General features: G+C 51.7%; 1 protein-coding gene and 1 long non-coding RNA gene across 2 annotated transcripts in view; both read left to right on the forward strand.

Annotated features, from left to right (window-relative positions):
• The first annotated feature begins 8662 nt into the window (after positions 1–8662).
• Positions 8663–10691, forward strand: LOC128312023 (uncharacterized). The gene is made up of 3 exons (XR_008290780.1): positions 8663–9137; positions 9354–9525; positions 10475–10691. It is a non-coding gene; the product is annotated as an uncharacterized LOC128312023 (long non-coding RNA).
• Positions 10692–10733: 42 nt separating this feature from the next.
• The window catches only part of SHC3 (SHC adaptor protein 3), a 104478-nt gene continuing 89460 nt past the window's right edge, over positions 10734–25751 (forward strand). Inside the window, exon 1 of the mRNA XM_027041218.2 lies at positions 10734–11274. Coding sequence (XP_026897019.2) covers positions 10819–11274 — 456 coding nt within the window. The 5' untranslated portion in view covers positions 10734–10818. The remainder of the gene's footprint in view (positions 11275–25751) is intronic.

Genomic DNA, 25751 nt, shown 5'->3' on the forward strand with positions numbered 1-25751 from the left:
CCAGAACCCAACCAGCCGCTGGCATCGCGGATTGGTCAGTCATCCAGTGGGCAGTGGGCAGAGATCCACAAGTAAAACGTGCTCGTCTCTATTCCTACCTAATGACCCTTCTTCACCTCTTTGTTTATGCTGTTGTATCAATATAAAATTAAAATGTAGTGAGAACGCCAAACTTAAGTGTATGAGTTGACAAATTTTTAAAAATGTATAACCCCCCACAGTATCCAGACACTCTATCAATGGGCAAACTACGTTCGTAAACAAGAAAATACACCACTGTAACGTTTCAGTTGAAACGCCACCAGCCTCGGCACTGGCAGCCTGTTCTAAAGTCGATGAAAGGGCTCTGGTTTGCGGTTGCTGAAAGTCAGAACAATGAGGTAAATCACAGTGTGCACTTTGATGCCTGTCTCTTGCTCAAAGTAATGTTTTTGAAATCCTCATGTTTTGGGGTTTTCATTTTTAGAAAGAGAGAGAGCACGAGTGGGCAAGAGGGGCAGAGGGAAAGAGAGAGAATCCCAAGCAGGCTCTACATGGTCAGCCCAGAGTCTGACATGGGGCTCGATCCTATGACCCTGGGATCATGACCTAAGCAGAAATCAAGAGTCGGAGGCTCAACCGACTGAGCCGCCCAGGCGTGCCACATGTTTTCATCTGAATGAGCGGTACACCCTGTTTTTTAAGGCTGAACAGGGGCGCCTGGGTGGCTCAGTCGGTTAAGCCTCCGACTTCGGCTCAGGTGACGATCTCAAGGCCCACATCGAACTGTGCTGACAGCTAAGAGCCTGGAGCCTGCTTCGGATTCTGTGTCTCCTTCTCTCTCTGCCCCTCCCCCCCCCCAAATAAATAAACATGAAGGCTGAATAATTTGTCCTTGTAAGACTATATCACATAATATTTATCCATTCTCTTAATTATGGACATTTGGGTTAGCTCAAGTATCCTTTATGAATGAAGACATTGTAAATATTTATGTACACATCTTTTTTTACGAATAAATCTTTCTTCCTTTGCCCCAGGTGAAGAATGTCTTGGGATAGAAATAGTGGTGGATGTGTGCTAGATTCTCTTTTAATTTGAAACTGAGTTCTTGAGGTATGACTTATGTCATCCATCCACGTACTTAATCTACATTCTTTGTGTGAAAACGTACCGTTGTATATCAGCCACAATCCCATCTTATAACAATTCCATCACAGCAAAAAGATCTCTCAGTCTTTGCTGTGTTGCCTTCATTGGACACAGCCTTCCTGTCTCTCTTTGAAATGCGTCCATCAATCCATTTCTAGAACAATCCATCCTAGAATTTTCACGGTTGCGTCTTTCTGTGGTTTTCGGTGTGTGCTCTTGTGTCCCCAGTGGCCTCTCCTCCTCTGTCCCCGTTGCTGGTTTCTGTTCTTCTCCCAAACCCACCATCAATTTTGGCCCAGAATTTGGCAGAGGGACAACCTTCCTTGCCCAGCAGCTCATCACCTTGCTGACCTCATCGGTGTTGTGGCTTTAAGGACACTGAACTGTCCTGACTTCTACATTCATTCATCTTTTCCACACCTGTCCATTCAGTCCAGACTCACACCCACCCAGCTGCCTCCACGACTTCTCCGTGAGGCTCCTGTTGTGTTGGAACCCATAGACTTCCCCCAGAACCTCCTCTCCCCCGTCTCTCCCTTCCTGTGACCTCAGCTCCGTCCTGACAGGGCAGCACCGAGCTCCCTGGGGAGCCACACCGCACTCACTGGAGCAGAAACTTCAGGTGGGCCAGCCCCCTTGCGTGGTGACAAGTCTGCCAGAGGATCCTCGAGTCCGAGACCCCTGGACACAGTGTGATCACTGGTGGTTTTGCCTCTTAGCCTTGAGACAATGGAGGCCATTCCAGGATTCCAGCTGTCTTCATGGTTTTGCCCCTGTGTTGAGTCTCCACATGAAGGATGAGTAATACACAGAATTCATATGCATCAATACTACACCAACATAGCTTGTATGTCAGTGTATCTACTCATATACAAGTCATAAGACATAATGCATCCATGTGAAAACACAGCAATGCATATAATTAACATATAAACATACAACTATGGGCTATACAAGTATATGGGTAAAAATGATTATGTATAAATCATAACACATATCCATATGAAAGGAATAGTACTTATAATTAATATATATCAACATTATATCAGTATGGGTCATATAAGTATATTATTAGTATATATAATTATGTGTAAATCACAATGCATAATATATCAGATAGTATATAAATAGTTACATAACATAAGGTGACTAATATTATGTGTAATTTTATATATGCTAAAATATTTTTTGAAAACGAATAAGATGGTAAACATTTGACTAGTATAGTGAAACCCACACAGAGTCTGGCAGAAAAAGAAAATCTGAGTTGAAAACAGTCAACACAATACTGTGAGCCCTGAAGGATGAGTGTGAGGTTCCAAGTGGAGTCTCTGAGGAGGGAGAGGTGTGGGCAAGGGTTTACACAGGCTCAGGTCCACAGGCAGACCATCCCCGTTGAGCAAATCTCAATACTTTGGAGCCAACCAGTCAGAATGAAGGCAAAAGTCCAGCACACTCTCCACCAATCTGGACCCAGATCCTTGGGGAACCATCTTGCAACTGTTAAGTATCGGGAACCATTTGCAACTATGGAAAACTGCAAAAGTCACAAAATCCAGAGCTGGGAAGGTTGCAGTGAGACTGGTTTGCTTCTCTTGATCACTGCCGGCACTGAAAACCCATGGGGGACCTCCAGAAAGCCACTTAGCAAGACCAAGTAAGAGCTAGGAAGTCTGCATTCCCTTGTGATTTATACTAAGAAATAATTCAGTGAAACCAAAGGAGCTGGGTGTCCAAAGGCTCTCGTGACGGCATTGTTTACAACATTCACAAGTTAGAAACCACCAAAGTGTCCACTGACGGGGGGCGGAGGCTGAAGGACTTACATTTTCTCAACTCCATGGAATAGTACTCAGCCATGAAACACACTTGGGGAATGTTATGTTATAAAATGCCATGTCTCTAACAACAGATTCTTTTGAGGGAAAACGAGCACGAAGCGGTTTCCACGTAAAACTTGACGTGCGTATGCTCAAGGAACTGGTGGGAATACAGAAGCCGCTAAACTTTTTCTGAATGAATGAATTCTTCAGGAAAAGCTATGTAATTTATTCTACACATGAAGTAAGACCCTCACATATTTTAGTCGAGCGACTCTCTCCAGCATGTGGTGGCCTCCGGGCCATTCCTCGAGCACAAGGCAGTTCTCTCCCCCTTTTCCTGAGGCGTGTCCCGCGGACCCCTCTCTGAAATGAGAACTGGTTTGCTTTCTGCTGTGTCTGTTTTTGGGGTGCACCGAAGCTTTGCCCTTCCGTCTCCATCTACTCCACCTGGGCCAGCACTTTGATGGCTTTTTCTTACAGTAGATGGGTAACCTGCGGGTCTTAACTCAGCAGTAGTAAAAACCCTTTGTGCTAGGCTTGCATGGCACTTTCGGTTTGCCTTCTGGTCACCATGGCAATGGCTCAAGGAGGCAGTAGTTGTGTGCTACTGTTCTCCTTGCCCAGAGGGGGACCGAGCAGGTCTGGAGTGAGGATCCCCCACTTCATCGTGTGGTTGTTTTTGTGGGATGCTGGAGTGAGACCGGCTGTAGAGTGAATCCCTGCTCGGCCACCTGCTAGCCAGGTCCCCTTGTAGAGCCACTCAACCTGTCCCAGCCTCAGTGTCCCCCACCTGTAAAGTTGGGTAATAGTAGGACCTACAGAATAGTGTCACAAGGATTGAACAGGCCTACATACAGGGCTCAGCCCAAAGCCTGCTGGACAAGGAGCTGTGGAGCGGTGGGCCCTCCCCCCGTCACTCACATGGGTGTGGGCCGCTGACGGCCTGGATGGAGGGGCGACACGAAGAGAGAGCACTTGTGGAGGGGCACCGATACATGGAGAACTTTCCATGAAGCTGGCCAGGGCGCAGGTCTGCCTCTGGGATCCGAGCCTGGTCTGGGTCCAGGCTCAGGGGAACTGTCCGTAGTGCTGAAGTGAGTATTCCCATACCACAGACATTCCTACACCAGGATGTGGGGGGCACACACTTGAGAGTCCCTGCAGAGAGCACGTCTGCCACCTCAGAGACCCTCTCCCAGGTCCGGAACCCAACCCTTCTGCTAGTTCTAGCTGTGGCTTGTGAAGTGAACTTTCTGTGCACTCATTCTGTCTTCTCCTAGTGCCCAGCTATCCACCCCTTCTCACACTGTCATCGACAATAAACTCCCTTCCATTCCCTCCTCACAGGATGACCCCAATCTCTGGCTTTTGTGAATCTGAGACCCCTCCCTCCTACCCCTGTTCTCTGGTGTGGCTGCTCCCTCTCCACACCTGTGCTTCAGGGGCACCACTGGGGAGCTTTTGCTTCCATTCACTTCCTTGGGGTGTGTGTCCCTGAGAATCCAGGCTGTCAGCTCCCCTCATGTTCAAGACCCAGCTCATATGTAGCCAGAGATACGCTGTTAGAGAAAACCAGCCCTCTTCCTTGAGGGACACCACAGAGTCATGGTGGGCATGTGATGACTGCAGCGACCCCTCCCTCTTCCTCATTGTTGCCTGCATCCTCTGTGTTCCCCCTCAACTCAAGGTCCTTACTGAGATAGACCCTTCTCCCTTTTGAAGCACAAACTTCACTTTCATGTTGTAGAGAAAATCAGGTGTGATATCCAAATCAGGCTTAAAAATCTTCTGGCTTCTTGCCATGGCCATAGAGAGATTGACCTCTGGTCCAACTCCTCTTGCCCTGCCCAGCTCACTCTCCATCCATTGCTATTGCCAGGCACCTGCACCACTGGCTTCCCATGGGTTTGGCAAGTGGAAGGCACCAACAGGAGATGGGAGAGTGGGAGACAGAGACTGGGTATCTCCTCCTCACTCCCTCCCATCACTGGCTCTGCCTTTCTATCGTTCCCTCCGGCAGCCCCTCCCCCAAAATTCCAGCTGGAATTCCACTGGCTCCAGAGATCCTGTTGTCTTCCTTCATCTGCAAAGGTGGGAACGGCTTCTGGTAAGAACCATGAGTGAGACAGTAAGGTAGAGGTAAGGAATCCCTGGTGTGTCATCATCTTTGGACTCTCTTAACCCCATCTCTGAAATGTTCTGTCTACCCAGGTCTCTTCCTTGGAACACCTGTTTCCTACTCAACCCCAACGATCAGCTCCCCAGTTCCTGCCTCTCCTCCCCTACCCGCTATAGGGCCATCCTCCTGGCCCTCCCCCTTCCCCATGTCTCCATTTCCTACTCTAGCCCCCCCCAAACATATTCTTTCATTCCTCCATCACCGCTCTACACTCTGGGCTGTACCTCTGGCCATTGCCTCAGTTCTTCCCTTGGATTTCACTGTCTTCTGGAGAGCGTGACTTTTTCCATCCATTTTCTCATCTCTTGTTTGGATGGCACCGTCCTGTGACCTAAGTAGTGGCCCCTCCATTCTCCTTGCTAAGGTGTCATGATTCTCAGTACACACCTGACTCAAACTCTCTGAATTGGGTGAGGTTGTGGCCATAAACACGGATTTAGAGTCAGGTACACTGGCCACTTCCTAACTCTGTGGCCCTGGCCCACTTCATAAACCCCTCTGATCCCTCATTGTGTAGAATGGGGTGTAAATGCTATCTCACAGGCCACAGGAGCTGAAGCGTACGACAGGTGCATATCACTTGACAGGCGGGATGTTCTCAGTAGTTACGATTGTCACTAGTGCTCCTGCTAACCATCACTGATTTTCTCTTGAAACCAATGTTGATCCCCTCACCCCCCAATTCATATGTTGAAGTCTAGCTCCCAAGGTGATGGTGTTTGGATCAGGGCTTTTGGGAGGTGAGTCGGTCATGAGGGTGGAGCCCCAGGAAAGAGGCTAGTGCCCTTATAAAAGAGGCCCCAGGCAGCTCCCTCACCCCTCCCAACCAGGAAAACAAGGGAAAGACAGCCATGTAGGAACCAGAAGTGGGCTCTCACCAGATGCCGAATCTGCTGGTACCTTGATCTTGGACTTCCAGCCCCCACGAGGAATAGTCTGTTGTTAGAGCCGCCTGGTCTCCAGCATTTTGTTATAGCAACTGAGCTAAGATGCTGGGCGTCTATCCGACCAGGCTTCCACATGCGCCTCCAACTCCTGGTCATTTTTTCTTCAGCTCCCATCCTGGAAGTGTGGAGTTTCTTGGGATCCTTCCTCGTCCCTCTTCCTTCCTGAGTATGCTTCGGCCACCGAAGAGCTCAATGTCGCCTGCACGCCAATGGCCTTCAAGTTCGGACCTCCAGCCCTGACCACTCCTTGGCACTGGGCAGCTCTCCATGGATGTGTCACCACCCCCATGCATCCAGGACCCAGACATCACCTACCCTCTGCCACCTGAGCTCTGTGTCCTGATGGATGAGACTCACTCAGCCTCATCGTCCAAGACAGAAGCGTGGCCTTTGTTCTACATCCCCCTCTTTGGGAGATGTAGAAGACCTTGCCCAGACTCCTGCACAGCAGGGTTCCTCTCCTCGGCTGGGGTGAGTGGGGCAGGCCGTCTCCACCGCCCACTCCCTCAGGAACTCAGCTACAGAGGCGCCAGCTGGGCTGGAGGGTCAAGCTCCTGGCTTCTGGGGCTGGAAAGTGGGTGGAATCCAGGATTGGGGGGGTATGGAGGGAGGTGTTCTGCAGGACCACTTCCCTCTGCCCACTCCTTGCTTTCCACAGAGCATCTGGTACCCCAAACCCTGTCTCAGCTCTGCCTCCAGACAAGCCAACCTGATCCCTTGACATGGAGATCACTGTACCTTCTCACCTTATCCTGAGCCCATCTCCTCCCTTCCAGCTCCCCGCTCTTGCCCTCCCTCAAGACCACTTCACTGTTTACTTGTATTGTTATCAGCACCCCTCTCAACTCCCCAGAGCACCCATTACTGACTGCTCAAGGTGTCCACATCAAATACAAATCTGACTGCCCTACGCTGTCTTAGTGCACGCACATCGTGAGGGTGACGCGGGTCATCCCACCCCCTCCAGGTCCAGCTGTCTTAGTGGCCTGGCCTCCCAACCTTGCTCTAGCCCCACCATCTACACAGGGCTTTGGAAACGCTGAGTCCCGCAGGCCTCGGGATGCTTCCCACAGAGCCTCTCTTCCTGAGGCGTCTCTTCACCTCCATCGACCTGGAAGATCCCAGAAATCCCTCAAAGCTCTGCCTCAGAGTCACTCCCACTGAGGTCACCCCTGACGTCCTCAGGCCGAACTCAGCCTGCTCCCCTCTGGATGGCCTTTGTACCCCACACGTATTTAAACATTTTTACAGCACACTGGGTTATAACGTTCACGTTAGATTTTTTTGCCTCTGGCCAGAATAAAACCATCTCGGGAGCAGAGCCACCCTCCCCACAGGCCCAGCTCATGTGCATCTTCAGGAACACGAGGGCTGCCTCAGAAGCGGGAAAAGGCAAGGAGAGGGGTTTCCCCCTAGAAGCCCCAGAAAAGCCCACTGCCGCCCACCCTTGAGTTTATCCCCTTGTGACCCATCTTGGACTTCTGATCTGCAGCCCTGGCAGGTAACACAGTCGGATCATTTTCAACCACAAATCGTGTGATTGTGGCATCCATAGAAAACCAATACACTTTTAAATTAATACATTTAAAACGAGAAACCACAACATTCTGGAAACCACAAGATCTTGGAAAGGCTACCGCCAATGACCCCAGGCAGTCTTGAGTCTGAAGGCTCCCTTCCGTGTTGCCAGGCTATGAAAAATTTCATCGACCGTCCACCTCTACGTTGTCACAGGCTGATGGTGCCTGAAATAGGCTGCACCAGCCCTGGGTGAGGGCCCCGGGCACCGCCAGGGGGGAGGGGTACGGGCTTCTCTCTTGGTGCACCCCCACCCCCACCCCCACCCCCTTGGCCATCATCTTCCCGGCCAGTGAGGTTTTATTGTACCAGTGTGTCCTTGGAATAGTAATCACCCTCTTTGATTATAAATGTTCGTATATACAGTAAATGTATATTACTATTATATTTTGAAATGGCCAATTTCCATCCACATGGCTCATCATAATAAAAGAAATAAAAATATCCTGTTGGCTAAAGGGTTAACCGTGTAGCTTTGGATTTTTTTTTTTTTTTTTCCTCCTTGGAGACTCAGAACGTGCAGCGTGCTGGATGATCCTTTCACAAAAAGAATCAAGGGCGAGATGCCTGGGGTTTGAATGTGCGTTTGCTGTACATTCATAATAAATGCCGAACCGCATGGCACATTCATGGCTGCTTCTTGCTTGTAAATGAACTGCTGAATGAAAGTTTTGGGACTCAGCTCACCTCCAAGAGAGCGGTCCCTGTTCACACCGGTACCTGAACCAACAGTTCTTGAATTTTCTTGAAAAACTAGTTTTTCCTCTGTCCATGACAGCGGTGCCTTCCTCCATGCATTTTGTAATCAGGCTGGCTTTTCTTTCTTTCTTTCTTTCTTCTTCTTCTTTTTTTTTTTTTTCCCACACTGCCGTTGGAATAAAGATCCCGCCTTTGATTGAAATGGAATCTTCCACTATTGAGCAAGCCTTTGTTGAATGAGTCATCGGGGCGGCTGCTCATTGGCTGAGGCCGCTGGAGCCAGGGGATTGCCTGGCACCGGCTGCAGGGCCCGGCTTCATTCACAGAATCACTGGCTCACTGCTAGCCTTTCCATTCACACAAACAGCATCTCATTCACATTTTGCTGTTTTTGTCTGCTTCTAATGAAGAGCGGGGTTTGGGAATGATAGGGCGCTTTTGCTTCAGATTTGGGGGGTCTCTGCTGACCACCACAATCGGCGATGGGGTGTGCACTTGCCGTTGCTAAACGAACCAGGGGAAGGGCAAGAATGAGTGCCCGCGCCCAGGGAGGGAAGCGGCGGCCGCCCTGCGTGCCTGCATCCCAGCGGCCGGCCTCACCTGCCTGCCAGGAGCCGCCCCACCTGCACCTGCTCCATAAAGCTCTGCAAGGCTGGGTGCCTCGTGTGGCACATGCCTAGTCGTGGGTGTGAGAAGGCAGGGCGCTAGAGAAGGCAGGTGAATTCATTTGCTTGCACAGAGTTGCCTGGAAATTTGGACAGGGAGGTTCCGCTGTGTCAGGTGGGTTATCTCAATGCATGACAGAGACCGGCAGGGCCCACGGTGACAGGGCTCGGCGGGCGTGAGGCTTGCCGACCTTCTGTGGGGCCGCCAACGCCCTGTTCTCCTAGCTGACAGGAAGGAGGCCTGCGCCTGTCCGTTGCAGCTGAGTCTGACTCCTGAAACGGATTTGCTGTGTAACCAGAGCAGCTGTATATTTTTTCTTCCTTACTGCAGGGTTGCAAAGCAGCAACAGAAGACACACTGAAATGTATCTGTAGCGTTTGGTAGACATTTTTCCAGACCTTGAGCGCATTCAGTTGGGATAAAGCGTCAAGCCCAGCCCCCTTTCTGGAATGGATTTCTGGAGCCGGCTGCCATTCCTGAGAAGTCCTCTTCTTTTCTGGAAGTAGGTTTCCAACCTAACCCCAGCTGAGAAGGGCTCTGGTCATTAGCAGGGAAGGCATCCTGCTCTGTGCAGAAGTCCCTGTGCAGATTTGTCTTTCTTTCTTTTTCTTTCCTTTTTTTTTTTTTCCGGAGGCACTGCATTGCCACAAAGGCACTTGTCATGGCTGCTCTGTTGACTTGAAAAGAAAAAAGAAAAACCCAGGAAATCGGTATTTTGTGTTCACCTGGGAGTGAATAGTCTTTTCTGCCTTTTCAAAATTTAAAAAATTTTTTTTGGCTATTTACCAATTTCTGCTGCTTTCCAAATCAGAATTCATGAGGATCCGCCGAAGATCTTATTCTTAAAAAGGCTTCGTCACATTTTAACGCATGGCAGATCCTTAGGGGCTCACACCCAGGGCTGAACTGCGGGGGGGGCGGGGGGGGGGAGGTGGGGGAGGGAGGCGGGGGGGGGAGGCGGGGGGGGGAGGCGGGGGGAGGGAGGCGGGGGGGTGGGGGAGGGAGGCGGGGGGGGGGAGGGAGGCGGGGGGGGGGGGGAGGGAGGCGGGGGGGAGGGAGGCGGGGGGGGGGAGGCGGGGGAGGGGGGGAGGAGAGGAAGCCCAGGGCTCAGAAGAAGGGATTTCAGAAAGTTCCCCTGACCCTCTGAAGGGACTGCACTGACCTCTGGCACAGATGCTGAGTCCGGACGGGGGGGGGGGGGGGGGGCGGGGGGGAGGGGATGGGGAGGCCAACAAGCAAAGCAAAGGTTGGAAGGAAATGTCTGGGAATGTAGAAAAGGCAATCTGAGAATTGATGGGCTCTAGTGTGCTCTCAGTGGGTGTATGTGTGGTTTTTTTTCCCTTCTTTTTATCTTTCTTTCTCTCCTTTTTCTTTTTCTTTCTTTTCTTTTCATTCTTTTTTTTACTTATTATTATTATTATTATTATTATTATTATTGTTTTGTGCTACAGGAAGTGATTTGCAGCGTTCCCTGGGCCTTTGTTGAGAAGGGTCTCCTCTGGAGTGAGTCACGCTCTCGCAGTGCGCAGCCCGAGCCGCGGGGCGCTCCCCTTCGGAAGCGATGACTGGAGCAGCGCGAGCGTGCCGCCCTCCGCAGCCGAGCGCGGGGCCGGGGCTGCGCGGACGCGGCGGCGCGGGCCGCTAGCGGGGAGGCGGCGCCGCTGTTCCCCCTCCCCCCCCCCCCCCCCGCCGCCGCCGCCGCCGCCGCCGCCGCCGCTGTCCCGGCCGCCGCGTCCCGCCGGGCCGCGCTCGCCCCTGCAGCGCCCGGGCGGATGCGGCCGGCCCACGGAGGGGCATGCTTCCACGCACCAAGTACAACCGCTTCAGGAATGACTCGGTGACATCGGTCGACGACCTTCTGCACAACCTGTCGGTGAGCGGCGGCGGCAAGGTCTCGGCGGCGCGCGCGGCCCCGGCGGCGGCCCCCTACCTCGTGTCCGGAGACGCGCTGCGCAGGGCGCCCGACGATGGGCCGGGCAGCCTGGGCCACCTGCTCCACAAGGTGTCCCACCTGAAACTCTCCAGCTCGGGCCTCCGCGGCCGCTCGGCGGCCAGGGCGCGGGCGGGCGCGCGGCTCTCGGGCAGCTGCAGCGCGCCCAGCCTGGCCGCCCCGGACGGCAGCGCGCCACCCGGCCCCGGCGCCCCGGCCATGCGCGCCGCCAGGAAGGGCCGGCCCGGCGACCAGCCGCCGCCGCGCGCCCCGCACGCCAGCGACCAGGTGCTGGGGGCCGGAGTCACCTACGTCGTCAAGGTGGGTGCGGGCGCGCGGGCCGCGGGGTGGGTGGCCGCGGAGGCCGGCAGGCGCGCGCTCCTGGGCCAGCTCTCGGGGCCTCGGGGACGGGGCGCTGCGGGCGCGCCAGCTGCGTACCCGTGGGGAGAAGGTTCGCCATGGGGGACCTCGCTCTGGCCTGCTTTCTCCTGGGGTCCGCTCCTCTGCCCAGTCGCTGCGCCATATGTCCGGCCAGTGCCCCTGTGGGCACGGGCTCCTGTCCCGGGGACGTGGGCATCAGGCCCCGGGCAGGGAGCACACTTGGGAGCGCCGACCGCCCTGCCCTGGGAGATACGGGGGCGGCGGGACTACTTCTGCTGTGTCTGCCCCAAGAGGCAGGCTGGGTGCTCTGGCTCCCCCCCAGCTCCCAGCAGTGCAGGCCAAATGCTGGCTTGCTTTATGTAAGCCGCTGGTGCTCCCTTCCCCAGCAAGGTCTGCCTCGCCTTCCATACCTGAGGGTTCTGATTTACAGCAGCAGAGAATTGGGGACTCTTTTTCCCTGGGGCCGTAGTCTTCCATTTAAATAGGCCAAAAGGGGCTGAGCGTGGGCCTTGGAGCTAGCAGCTCCAGATTTTTCCTTCGACACAAAGAATTACACAGTCGTGCCCAGTGTGGTCCATAAAATTCCTCCTTTATGCAAGTATTTTATGCTGTTAAAAGAACGAATACCCAGCACCTGTCGGTTGGCCTGCCACAGGCTCCTGGCCTCCAGCCTGTTGGACGGTGGTGGGGAGCCATCACTGCGCTCTACAGCTGGGCCACGTCCTGCAGCGGGCGGAGGGCTGAGCAGGCAGGCCACTCGGATGCATGGCTGCTTGTTTGGAAGGGAACGAGACACACACGGTCTCCACGGTGTTGTCCAGCACACCGAGAGACCCGCAGGGCGTCTGGCCTGCACATACAGGCTACAGATTCAGTTTAACAATCCAGCAGACACATTCTCGGATAAAATGTTGTATCTCGGCAGTTTGGGAACCAAAATATTAAAGGAAGCAGTTAACTGTGGACTGCAGTTAACTGCCTAAAAAGTACTGACAAAGGGCTGTTGTCCCCGGTGTTAAAAATGGGGACCCCTCATCCCCTCGAGGCTGCTTTTAAATCGAATCTTCATCTCACCATATGAAAATGGATTAATATATGTTGAGGGATGCCGATCAGCTTAAAATATGCACGTCTTCTTGAGTTTATGATAAAAGACAATGGTTTTTCTTCTTGTAGTCCCTCTTTAGATTACACAACCAGGAGCCAAAACAAAAAGAAAGAAACAAACAAAAAACAAAAACCCTGACCACTTTGAGGTGAACTAGCAAGCACTGGAGAATATTTCTTCTAGTGTGTTAATATAATTGCGATCTAAGAAGCAAACAAACAAACAAACAAAAAAAGAAAGAAAGAAAGAAAAGAGCTTATGTTTAAAACAGACAGACCTTGGCAAAGCCAAGGTACCTATCGTGTGGAACAGAGAAGATCGTTTTCAAATGGAGGGAGAATTCTCAAACTTCTGCCTTTAAAGTTTTCCTTCAAAAACAGATCATTCCCTTTGCTTGGGGCTTTGCTCTTGCTTTTTGGAGAATGAAGGCAGACATCTAGTTCTAAAGGTCAGTCATGACTGGACTCAGATGAACATAGCCCACCAGGTCAGCTGCCGGGCCGTCTTACGGCTACGACAACTCCAGCATCAGCCGAACTCAGGTGGACGGAAGGCTGGGTCTGCCCCAGCCTCTGGGTTTGGGGGTCACTTTATTGTGCCTCCAGTAAGTGGCAGCAGTGCCCTGGGGGCACCCAGTGCTTGGTGCCATCGCCTGGTTCACCGTGAATGGTGGTCGTGTGAACATAAGCTCAGGCTTCCCCGGAGAAGTTTGGAACCACATAGCAACGAGGTCAGATGCTAAGGACAATTTCTCGTGCACACGTTTGACTTACGTTATCACGTGGCCCTCTGTTGGTGCACGCTTCCTCATTGTCCGTGTTGTTGAGTTGAACATCATGGACGTATTTTCTTGAAAAATCACAAAACTGAAAAAACAATCATAATGTGATACCGTTTGCTGATTTGTGAATAGTTTTATCAGTCTCTCGGCTTTACAAGATCTCGGGGAGAGAGAGAGGTAATCTCTAGTATATGACTGTACATTGCTTGTAAATCTAAAGGCTGTGGGTTTGGGGAAGGGTTTGATTTAAATTTACTTCTTAAATTTTTTTTAATGTTTGTATATTTTTGAGAGAGAGTGAGAGAGAGAGCAAGTAGCATAGGGCCAGAGAGAGAGGGAGACACAGAATCTGAAGCAGGCTCCAGGCTCCGAACTGTCAACACAGAGCCGGACGTGTGGCTCGAACCCATGGAACACGAGATTATGACCTGAGCTGAAGTCGGATGCCCAACAGACAGCCACCCAAGCGTCCCAATTTAAATTTATTTCTAAATTAAGGAACCCCCCCGCAAGTTTTCCTAAGTTCTGGAAAATTCATTTGCTGTACAACGATAGGTGTTGCCCCCTTGTAGAGACACCTGCTATGACGCTTGAGGATATTATATACGAGGTTTGTTGTTTGAAGATATTTCAACTCCATCTAGTTACCTGGGAGGAGAGCCTGGAAGGGCAGGAGCCGGGTGGGTTTGACTCACCTAGGAAACATCAAACTGTGTGAACAGCAGTTGTAGGGTTAATTAATGAAGGGTGTGGGATTGAAAGACGGAGAAGGTGCCTGGGAACAGGAGCATTCAGAGCATGTTGAGTTAGTCCTGCACGTGTCACCACCAAGCCTGCCGCTGATATGGCTCCCGGCCACACAGAGCAGGGAGGCTCCTGCACACGAAGCCCCCGGGTCTGGGTTTATGCTGGGAGGCCTCCTGGCAGTGCTCGGATACCCACCTCAGGGTGCCCAACCCTTGGCTTTCTCTTTTGGTCACACAGCAGCAAAGGACAATGGATATTTTCGTGACAGTTCCATTTTGAAACTACTTTAAATTTGGACGAGAAAGGCCCATAGAAATTGTGTCGCTTATGCTGCTGCCCACCTTAAAGTTCTACTGTCTGAAAGTCCAAGCCGGCTTCGCCTGAGTGCGCCTGGGGGCTGCCACGGGTCTTTGGCGGGTTCTGAGGCGATGTTTGCATGCTCCACGCACGGGCCCACAGAGTGAGCAGCTTAGGAGGGAGAGATAGGCGTGAACGGGAGGGGGGTTGCTTCCTTTTTTTTTAAATTCAAATTAGTTAACATACAGTGCAGTCTTGGCTTCAGGAGTAGAACCCAGTAATTCATCAATTACATACGACACCCAGTCCTCCTCCCCACAAATGCCCTCCTCAATGCCTGTCACCCATTTCGCCCCCCCCATCAACCCTCAGTTTGTTCTCTGTATTTAAGAGTCTCTTATGGTTTGCCTCCCTCTCTGTTTTTATCTTATTTTTCCTTCCCTTCCCTTATGTTCATCTGTTTTGTTCCTTGAATTCCACATATAAGTGAAATCATATGATATCTTTCTCTGACTTATCTTGCTTAGCATAATACCCTCCATTTCCATCTACACTGTTGTAAATGGCAAGATTTCATTCTTTTTCATTGCTGAGTAGTATTCCAGTGTGTGTGTGTGTGTGTGTGTGTGTGTGTGTGTGTGTGTGTGTATACCACATCTTCTTTATCCATTCATCCATCGATGGACATTTGGGCTCTTTCCATACTTTGGCTATTGTTGATAGCACTGCTATAAACATTGGGGTGCATGTGCCCCTTCGAATCAACATTTTTGTACCCTTTGGATAAATACCTAGTAGTGCAATTGGTGGGTCGTAGAGTAGTTCTATTTTTAGTTTTTTGAGGGACCTCCACATTGTTTTCCACAGTGGCTGCACCAGTTTGCATGAGGGAGTCTGTTGCTAAGGAGAGCCACTGGCCTCCGAGAGGAGCCTTCTAAAGGCCAGCACGGCCCAGAGGTTAGCCCTGACCTGGCCTGATGGACAGCTGCACCCTGTGGGCTAGCGACACGCCCCAGGGTCCCCAAGAGATGGGCCCTCCCTGTAGCACGTTACACCACAGACTCAAAACAGGGAAAGAAGTGAGCACATTTAGGACCAACCCCAGTGCCCACGGCAAGGATTGGGGAGCCCAGGTGAGGAGCTCACCTCGGGGGCTCACCTGAATACCGAGGCAGGAATTGTGTGCCGGGTCCCTCGGGCGGCCACAGATTCCCGTCCACTCTTCCTGACAGTCCAAGTTACCGGCTGTTTGCAGGAGAGTCCAACAGCCCAAGAGCTACTGACTTTTCTCCTCCTGTGCGGGGCTGTGCTTCTCTCGGAATGAAGCCTTGTTTTTACGAGAGCTCTTTAAAAAATTATTTTGTTTCTCCCATTTGTGAATCTGATGATATTTAGGGCGGTAGAAATGATTCGTTTTATTTATAAATGTTCTATTGCTCTTTATTGATGGTCTTTAGAAACTTCACTTTCTCTGAATCTTCTAAACTGTTATTTTTTCCACTTGCCTCAGTGTCTATAAAAATACCTTAAATCTGGGGCACCTGGGTGGCTCAGACGGTTGAGACTTCAGCTCAGGTCATGATCTTGCAGTTTGTGGGTTGGAGCCTCACATAGGGCTCATTGCTGTCAGCCCGTCAACGCAGAGCCCGCTTCGGATCCTCTCTCCCCCTTTGTCCTCTGACCCTTCCCTGCTTGTGCTCTCCCCCAAAATCAATAAATATTAAAAAAAATATTTAAAAAATACCTTAAATCTGCTTCGTCTCAGTTCTCTCCTCGTGTGACACCACGAGCAAGGGCATCGCAGAGCTCCTTCAGCACGGCCGCGGTACATGATCGCCGTGTGACTGATTGGATTCCGTTTTAATTCTAGATTTACAAATTGTTGTCTGATGTGCAGTGGAAACTTGAAAGTTGATTTTTTTTAAATGTTTTTTTGTTTATATTTGAGACAGAGAGAGACAGAGCATGAGCAGGGGAGGGGCAGAGAGAGAGGGAGACACAGAATCCGGAGCAGGCTCCAGGCTCCAAGCTGTCAGCACAGAGCCCCACGTGGGGCTCGAACTCACGGAGTGTGAGATCGCGACCTGAGCTGAAGTTGGACGCTCAACTGACTGAGCCACCCAGGCGCCCTGAAAATTGAATTTTTTAATTGTTGAAAATCTCATAATATGTGGCTTCCATGTAAATATCATCCAAGTGGTTTGAAAAACAGTTTAAGAAATTATTTTGAGATTAAGAGGCAAAATTATTAGTTTAATCTACAAAGCGTACCATCTCTCTTTTTATGTGACACAAGTATAGCCAGTGTGTTATGTGCGTGTGCCCCGCACACCGACACACACTATACACACAGCATACACCACACTCACACCACACCCCATACACGAACTTACCACACACCATTTACACACACACAACACACACAGACATACATCAGATGACTTGTGATGACTTTGGACACGGGCTGTTTTCTTTCTTGTTAGAAAACAGTAAATGTCACGTTTCCAGAAATACCTGATCACTTCACTCGTTTTGTGTTCGAGTCTAAGAGAGAACGGTTCTGGGGAAGATGAGCTGTTGCTCACGCTGGAATCCTTTAAGGAGTAGATGTGTGTCTTCCCCTCGTCTCCACTGCATTTCATCCCTGCCTGTCTGTCTTCTTTGTGAGGAGCACGAGCCACGTGTTGTGTGCACACAGTCCTGGTAATGGAGGACGCCGGGGGGCAGGGGGGGGACTGTGCAAGCCCACGGACAGTCTGGCTTTCGAGCTGGGAGCTCGTCCCCAGGGCGTGTGTCTCCCGCAGCCTCACCTGGACACACCGCCTCTGCGCGGGGACACGGCCTGGGTGGGCCCTGGACGCCCGGACCCCGAGCCCCCTCGGGCCCTTCCGCGGTGGGGTGTCCAGACCTCCCCGTGCCCCCACAGGAGGCAGAGGGCGTGCGTGGAGGCCCGGCCCCCATGGGAGCCGCTGCTGTCGCGGCATCCCCCGTCCCCGCGCCTCCAGTGAGCAGCCTGCACCGCGGTGTCTGGGCCTTGCTCGTCGGGGTGGACACGACTGGGCCCAGACCCCAGAGCGCTGCTGCCCCGGAGGTCTGGTGGCTTCCGAGGATGTACGGTGAGGACTCAGCCCTTTAAGTGAAAACCCTCAAGGACCAATGACGTTGGATGGAATGATTTCGTTCAGAAGTCCGATGGCTTCGTATGAGATGGAGGGAAAAGACCAGTTGTGCGTATTTCCTGAGTAAAGAACAAAAAGAAAAATTTGTATTTCAGCGTAAACGTTCTGCAGTATGCAGTGAATAAGGAATATCTTCCGGGGGGCGGGGCTTAAGTACAGGGATGGCCTACCGAGCGGCTGGGGGTCCCCCGTGGGGTGCGAGCACCTGACCGCTGGTCCCGCACGTGCGGAAGTACTGACTTCCAGTTGAGGCAGAATCACCACAAACTGTTCGTGCCTCCCCCCACCAGGGCCGGGACAGTGGCCGGGATGTGCCCCGTCTATGCCTCCCCCACCAGGGCTGCTGGAGCCCACATTACGAAATATCTCCTATAACCCTAGTTTTCAAAAAAAAAAAAAAATTCTGAAATGGTCGTTGTATTTTCCCCGGGGCTTTTTCAGCATCTAGTGAGGCAAATATATATTTTCACCCTTTTTCTGTTAAATGGGGTGAATCATTTATCTCCGTAACATACGTGTCTCAGCTTCCCGACTGAGCGCTCTCTGCCACCGGCTTTTGTTTACAGAAGTCCACCCGGTGCCTCGTCAGGAGACACACACGTTCCCGATCGGCCCTCGAGCTCGTCTCTTGCCCCCCAGGCCCCAATACTGCAGCCGCAGGAAACCGCTGGTTTCCCCCCAAACCAGCAGCCCCTCTGACCTTCGCTCAGTTCTTCCCGTCTGGGCCCTGCTCTACACCCCGCCTTATCCTTTATTCTAATGATGCTCTGGCAGCCTTCAGGACCCAGGGCTAAGGAGCTCTCCGTGAGGGCCCCAGGGCTCTGTGCATCCACAGAATGAACCCACCCCTGGGGCCCCTGAGAACCCAAGAGAAGTCAAAAGGCACCTGCTGTCAAGGAAGTCACTCCTGAGGGGGGTTCCGCATGTGACAAGGCCACCAGCCACAGCTGCGGGGACAGTCAGCCGCCAGCTCTTCCCAGGACCTCCCTGGGGACAGAGCCTGTGATCAGCAGGGAACAGTGGAGACAGCGGTCAGGTGACTGTGGGGCGCCGCGGAACGTGAGGGAGCAAAAGGTCAGGAGGGTCAGGACGGTCAGAGCAGAAGGTCAGGAGGGTGACCCGGGGCCTCTTTATGCGTAATTGGCTATTAAGAATGTAAGTCCAAAGAGGCACATTTTGGACTCTGTTCTGGTAAAAAAAAATTCCTGGGTAATTATTCTTTCTGTGAACTGGCACGAACAGAACGCCCACCCAGAGTCCGCTAGAGCTGTTCTGCGGATGGGCAGCGTTATTAGCAGACCCGAGGATTCTCTTTAAAGCTAATTACAGGAAGGGTTCGGTAAGAGAAGCAGCTTTAATGAGAGCCGTGAGTGGTCGTTATGGAGGTTAAATAGTATAGCTTGACGTCAGCAGGACGTGTCCACACAGAGGGCTAAACTGAGCACGTCCGGGCGCCCCCACCTCCCGGGGGAGCCGGACTTAGGAAACAGAGCGGGGGAAGTAGACGCAGTGAGTGTTTCTGCGGCTCCCTTCGTCCCTTGCCTTGTGAGGGGATCGTCACTTCGAAGGAGGTTCGGGGCTATTTTCCAAAAGGAATGTATGATCCCCTCGAGCAGGAGAAGTTGCTGCATTTTAACAAGACAAAATTTCAGGGGCGCCTGGGTGGCTCCAATGGGTAAGCGTCCGACTTCAGCTCAGTTCATGATCTCACGGTCCATGGGTTTGAGCCCCGAGCTCCGAGTAGGGCTCTGTGCTGACGGCTCAGAGTCTGGAGCCGGCTTATGGATTCTGTGTCTCCCTCTCTCTCTCACCCTCCCCTGCTCACATTCTCTCAAAAATAAATAAACATGAAAAGAAATTTAAAAAAAAGAAACCTAAAAAAATTAAAAAGACAAAGTTTTGTGTTCAGTAAGGTGCTGGTGGCCTGGGGAGGGGCGAGCGGGCCTGGAACTAGCAGGAAAGGCTTCACGGAGGGCAGGGGTGTGTCCAGGGCCCCAGAGACTGACCAGATGTGTGCAGGAGGGGGCGGAGGATGCTCAAGGAGGGAGAGTCAGAGCAAGAAATGCCTCGGAGGTGACAGTGGGCCCGGCGTCGGCCCAGAGAGGGGGAAGACGTTCCACTCAGACTGGCCCGGGTCAGAGGGGCACGAGACATCAGCCACCTCCTGTTGGTGGCCGGGGCTGCGACCCCTTGGAATTGGGATGCTCCCCATCTACTGGAGGGGCCGGTCGGACGCTGTCCCTTCTGTCCCTCGGTGGCTCGCTGGTGCCTGCAGAGCTGATCTCCTTCCTTACCAGGTGACAGTCCTGAGGGTGTGTGGCCCCCTCCTCCTTTTCTCTAAGCTGACGTGTCTTCCTCGCTACTTCCTGCCTTGTCTGAGCCGCTCACATTCTAGCTGTGGACGACACGGGAGAGACTCGGCTCACGGACAGAACCTGGTGGAATTGCGTTCGGGCGTGGCTCGGTGCATATTCTATTTTTAGAGTTCTGTCCTGTCCTGTGGAGAATTGGGGCCTTGGTTCACATGCACCTGCAATGGTGGGTTCGTCCGTCTCTGCCCAAGACACAGCTGCTCCTTGTCTCGAGAAGGTGGGTAGGGCTTTCCTACGGCTCGTCCGCTGTGGCCCGAGCCACACTTCCTTTTATTAAAGGGCTCAACGGAGACTCACCTGTGCCACCCACCCTCCCCCCACTGCCTCCCCGCAGGCCACCCCCGTCTGCCTCGAGCAGCATCAGCCTCTGTCAGAATCTCGGTTGAGAAGCCAGCAGAACTGTCCCTGGGAGTTATGCCACCCCTCACACAACGTCCCATAACGGACGGGGGGTGGGGCGTGGATTCTGGTGCGTTCACACCAGGCAGCAACGTGCAGACGTTTATTTTTTAATTTTTTATCTTTATTAATTTTTTGGGATGAGCACTGGGTGTTGTATGGAAACCAGTTTGACAATAAATTATATTTAAAAAAATTTTTAAAAATAAGTATGTTTTTTAAATGTTTATTTATTTTTGAGAGAGAGAGAGAGAGTCAGAGCATGAGCAGGGAAGGGCAGAGAGAGAGGGGGACACAGAATCTGAAGCAGACTCTGTGCTAAGAGCACAGAGCCTGACATGGGGCTTGAACCCATGGTCCATGAGATCATGACCTGAGCCAAAGGCGGATGCTCAACTGACTGAGCCACCCAGGTGTCCCAATTAAATTTGTTTTTAATGTTTATTATTTATTTTTGAGAAAGAGAGATAGAACATGGGCAGGGGAGGGTTAGAGTGAGAGGGAGACAGAATCTGAAGCAGGCTCCAGGCTCTGAGCTGTGAGCACAGAGCCTGATGTGGGGCTCAAACCCATGAACCGTGGGAGATCATGACCTGTGCTGAAGTCAGATGCTTAACTGACTTAGCCACCTAAGTGCAGCCATTTAAAACAGAGAATTCGAGTCCTGTTATGGTTGACTGGAAAAGATTTTCTCGAGAAACAGGAAGAAGAGCATGATGTAGCAATGTGTGTGCGACATGAGCCCATTCTTGGGACAGAGACAAGTACAAAAATGCCTGTACGTGCCCACGGTCATAGTGGGAGCCTCCAGCAGCCCGCCCGAGCCGTTCGTGGGCTTCGCGCAGAAAATCAGCAAGGATACACAAAACTGAGCAACAGTCAACAACAGGATCTAGCGGTTGGTTGCACACGGACCACTCGTGCAGCCACAGCAGAATAAACGTTTTTGTCAAGGGCCCGCGGAACAGCCAACAAGGCAGACCCTACCTGGAGCTGTAGGACACATCTAAGCAAATTTAAAGGAATCGAAATCCAGAATGGATTCAAATTAGAAATTCATAAAGAAAGGCAACGGGAAAACCTCCCAACACTCGGAAATTAGGCAACAGGCCTATAAATAACAAAGGACAAAGGAGACATTTCAAAGGAGAGGGAACAATATACAGAATTGAATACAGATGAAGGCACAGCGCATGAAAGTTTGTGCGCTGCACGTTCCGACAGAGCAGGGAGGGGCATTTATGGCACCAAATGCTTACGCTGGAAAAGAGAAAATGTCTCCAACCAATAATCTAAGGGTCACTGAGAAAGAAGAACAAGACAAACGGAAAGAAAGCCTCAGGAAAGAAAGAACGCAGGTAAAGGCAGAAATCAATGAAGTGAAAAACAGGAAGTCAATAGGAAAAAAAAAATCAATGAAACATAAATCTGATTCTGTGAAAAAGAAAATCAATGAGATGGATAAGCCCAGCGAGACTGACCAAGATAAAAAGAGAGAAGGCCCAGGTCACCACCGGCGGGAACGAAACGGGGCTGTCTGGACAGATCCCAAGACGCCTTCCGAGCCAGCCCGGACCTGTTTGCAGCCTTTCCAGGGCAGACGCAGCTGACGGCTGCGTCCTAGGAGCAAGGAGAGCTGGGCAGCTCCGGGCAAAGGGCCTGTGGCGCTGCGTGGACGCAAAGCCAGGCCCCCACACACAGTGCTGTCCAGTGCACCAGAGGCCCAGGACTGAGACCTGTGGCCCGGTGGGTCTGCAGGAAAGAAGGCTCTTGGCCCCCAGCGCACACAGGGAGCTGAGCGGACCCTCCGGGGCCATCCTGTCCAATAATCTGTTTGTTTGTTTTGTGGGGGATGGGTGAAGAGAACCGGGGCCCCAGGGGAGAGATTGCATGTTCCGGGACCAAGCGTCTAGCTCAGTGTCAGAGTGAGGACAGCGGCGGTAAATGAGGACACGCTTGAATAAAAAGGGCTGGTCAGCTTTGCCTCCTTCACACAGCAGCTGTGACGCGGCTTTAGCTGCAACACCAGCATGTATTTCTGGAGTATTTCTTCCCCCTTTCCCTTCGGCTTTGAAAAGCAGATATGGCCAATCGCACTGCTGTGATTTTCAGATGAGACTGAGCACAGTGGTTTCCTTTGAAGCGAGCCCCGGTCATACTTCCTCCCTGTGACTCAGCGTCCTCGGCGTGCGCGAGACGGGTGACACATGCCTGCAGCCAGCATTTACAAGGGCTTCCTGGCTTCTTTGATAGAAGCCTATATGGCACTTGTGTTAGTATAATTTGCCCTGTGAGATGAAAGGTGAAGAGAGGAGGAAGCCTAGACGTGAGGGTTTGCTGTACCCAGATGGCTGACGTCCTCCCTGTCGGGCAGTGAAAAGAAACCGGACAAAGGAAACAGGAAAGCGGAAATCAGGTGGTCACCTGTGTCAGTGCCCGCTCGTCCCCACAGGCTGTCCCGGGCGCCCGCCCACGTGCCCGCTGTGCAGGCACATGGCTGCTCGGCCACTACAGCAGGTGCCCCGGGGCTCTGGGCATGAGGGCCGCCTTTCACCTGCTGCTCCCCCAGGGTGCACGTGAGCCTCAGGTCCCTCGTCTAAAGTGGGGGTGAGCACGGTGTTGTCCACGAGGGCCCCAGGGCAGTGAGACGAGTGAGCATTTGCAGGGTCGCCGGCCCCGGGCCTGCCAGGTGGCAGATGAGTGTTTCCTGTTCGGGCCGGCCGCAGCCCTCGTCCTGGAGTGCGGCTCAGTTGCCCAGAGCTCCAGGGGTCAGGACCGGCCTCTGCCTTCTATGGGAGAGGTCAGAGGTTCCTTTATCCGAGAAAGAGTTCTGTCATGGGACAGGGCCCTGACGGCAGCCCTGGTCACCATGCCTCCTGATGCAGGTGCCTCTGCCCCACAAGGCAGCGAGTCGGGAAAGGCGCAGGGGATGAGCCCCCTTCCTGGCCCCTGCTTTGGGGCCACAGCAGTGGCGGCACAGACCCGTCTTGGAGGGGAGTGAATGATTCTGTAGGAACCCGCAGCTGGCGTTGAAGGCGTCGGGAGGAAGCCGGCTGAATGGTGGGAGCAGACGTGGTCAGGGCGGGTGGGTCTGTGCGGCCGCAGCTGCGGGCATTGGTAAAGAGCTTGCCAGCAGCGCCAGAAGCCAGAGAACAGAGCTGAGCTGTTAGAGGGCTTCCCGTGGCATTTATCATAATGCCAAGTTGTGCCAGAGGACTGATTATAAATGATGTTCATGTTTTGATGCCCTTGGTATTTTCCAAAGTTTTGTATGATGAACACACGTTATTTGCCAGAAAAAGATGAGCATTAAAAATAATTTCAAGGGCTGTCTTAAAAGCAATGATCTTTTTTATTTTTTAATTTTTTAGTGCTCAGTAAACCATGCAAGCTTAAATGTTCAGATCAGTGAGCACATTTACATGCACGGGACGTCCACCCGGGCACCTGCCTAAGACCTAAAGCAGATTCCCAGGCCCCTCCAGGCTCCCTCAAGCCTAAACAGTCAGTAGGGTGTCCAGCATTCTGACCTTTGCCACCATCGATGAGTTTACATCCATGACCTTTTTTTTTTTTTTCAACGTTTATTTTTTTTGGGACAGAGAGAGACAGAGCATGAACGGGGGAGGGGCAGAGAGAGAGGGAGACCCAGAATCGGAAACAGGCTCCAGGCTCTGAGCCATCAGCCCAGAGCCCGACGCGGGGCTCGAACTCACGGACCTCGAGATCGTGACCTGGCCGAAGTCGGACGTTTAACCGACTGCGCCACCCAGGCGCCCCCATCCATGACCTTTTAAATGAAAAAATCCTTACCAATATTGGTCATGTTAGTGCCCTTAGGTATGGCCGTTCCTTCAGTGTGGATAGTAACTTTCCAATAAATTCCAAGCTATTTTAGTTGATGACATTTGAACCCTGACTGCGTGGGTAGTAGCACCTGTGTGGGTTCAGGAGCTCTGGTCCCCTCTGGTCCCCACTGGGGATTTGGAAGAGGTGAGGTTCACAAACCCGCCCCGGCCCTGGGTTCTCACAGGTGGTTAAGGGATGTTCTACCATGTCAGAAATGAGACTGGGGTAGGGGCATATTTGTATTGATTTTATACCCCATATCGTATCTTCAACCCTGGCTGCCCAGAGAACAGTTCCTCCCATGTGGCCACCTCCCCAGTAGAATCTGAATCCGTCTAAGTCACTGGGGGTCGACTCCACAAGCAACAGAATCCTAGCAGGGCGATCATCGACTGTGACTGCAAATCCAGAAGTCTGTGCACAACTGGATGCCTTTGTGTACTTTTAGTTAATAGCGTTTGGCTTTCTTTTATGGAAGTGACACCTGCTGATGGCAGAAAGAGTAGAAAATAGAGAAACGGAAAAGAAGAAATTAAACTCAAGCGTAATCACAGCCTTCCACGATGACTTTTATGAAAATTTCCCTGATTTTTTTCCACCCTTTATTTTCATTTATGCAAAATTGAGATCAGCCTCAGCGATTGTCCAAATCATTAAATATTATCGGAAGGCGTGTTTTTTAACAGTTGCATGATATTCTATGCTATTAATGTATTATAACTTCCTTAAACATTGTCCTATTTTTGAACATTGAGGCTGTTTTTATTTGCCATTATCAAAATTGAGAATTCGGTCACTCACTCATTCATTCATTCATTCATTCAACAAATCGCACTGAGTTTACACTGTGTGTCTGGTTCTCAATACAATCAGGAATAAAAAAAGAGAGGTGGTCTCTTCTCTCCTGGAATTGATGTGGTGGTGAAGAAGTCAGCAACTAACCAAATAAACTAGTCAAACAGGCTTAACTAAATAACTCATCAAGTAATTTAAAAATGCATCAATGCCCCCAAATAGCCAAAACTGAATCGATGAAGAAGAACGAAATTTGGGGGACTCACATTTTACGGACCAAAGTGTAGACACGTAGATCCGTGGAACAGAATTGAGAGACCAGGAGTAAGCCCATACATTTGTGGTCCGTTGATTCTTGAGAAGAGTGCCAGTGGAGAATTGTCTTTTCAGCAGATGGTGCGGGACAAGGGGATGTCCACATGCAGAAGAATGAAGTTGGAGTCTTTCTTGCATCGTATAGGACAGTGAACTCAAAATGGGTCAAAGTCCTGAATGTCAGAGCTACAAGCACAAAACTCATAGAAAACACACAAGGATTAATATTTGTGACTTTGGATTAGGCAGGGGTTTCTTAAATATGGCCCCACAAGCACAGGGAGCAGAAGGAAAATAGATAAATGGAACTTTATGAAAATGAGAAACTTAGCCACCAAAAAGCGCGGTCATGCTGAATGAAATGAGCCAGAGGTACATGACTTCATGGAGGGTCTAAAGTCCAAAGGTGAGCGGCAGTTGTCTGGATGGGGTGGGAGGAAGGTGCTCTGGATAACAGGGCACAGTGAGAAGGGTCTCGGAGGGATGGGGGTGGGGGCAGGACCTATTCTGATTGTACATCGTTTCCCTGGATTGGGTGGAAGAGACAGGGCATTGAATTGTCAGTAACACGTCAT

Source organism: Acinonyx jubatus, chromosome D4 (genome assembly GCF_027475565.1).
Source record: "Acinonyx jubatus isolate Ajub_Pintada_27869175 chromosome D4, VMU_Ajub_asm_v1.0, whole genome shotgun sequence".
Classification (NCBI taxonomy): Eukaryota; Metazoa; Chordata; class Mammalia; order Carnivora; family Felidae; genus Acinonyx; species Acinonyx jubatus.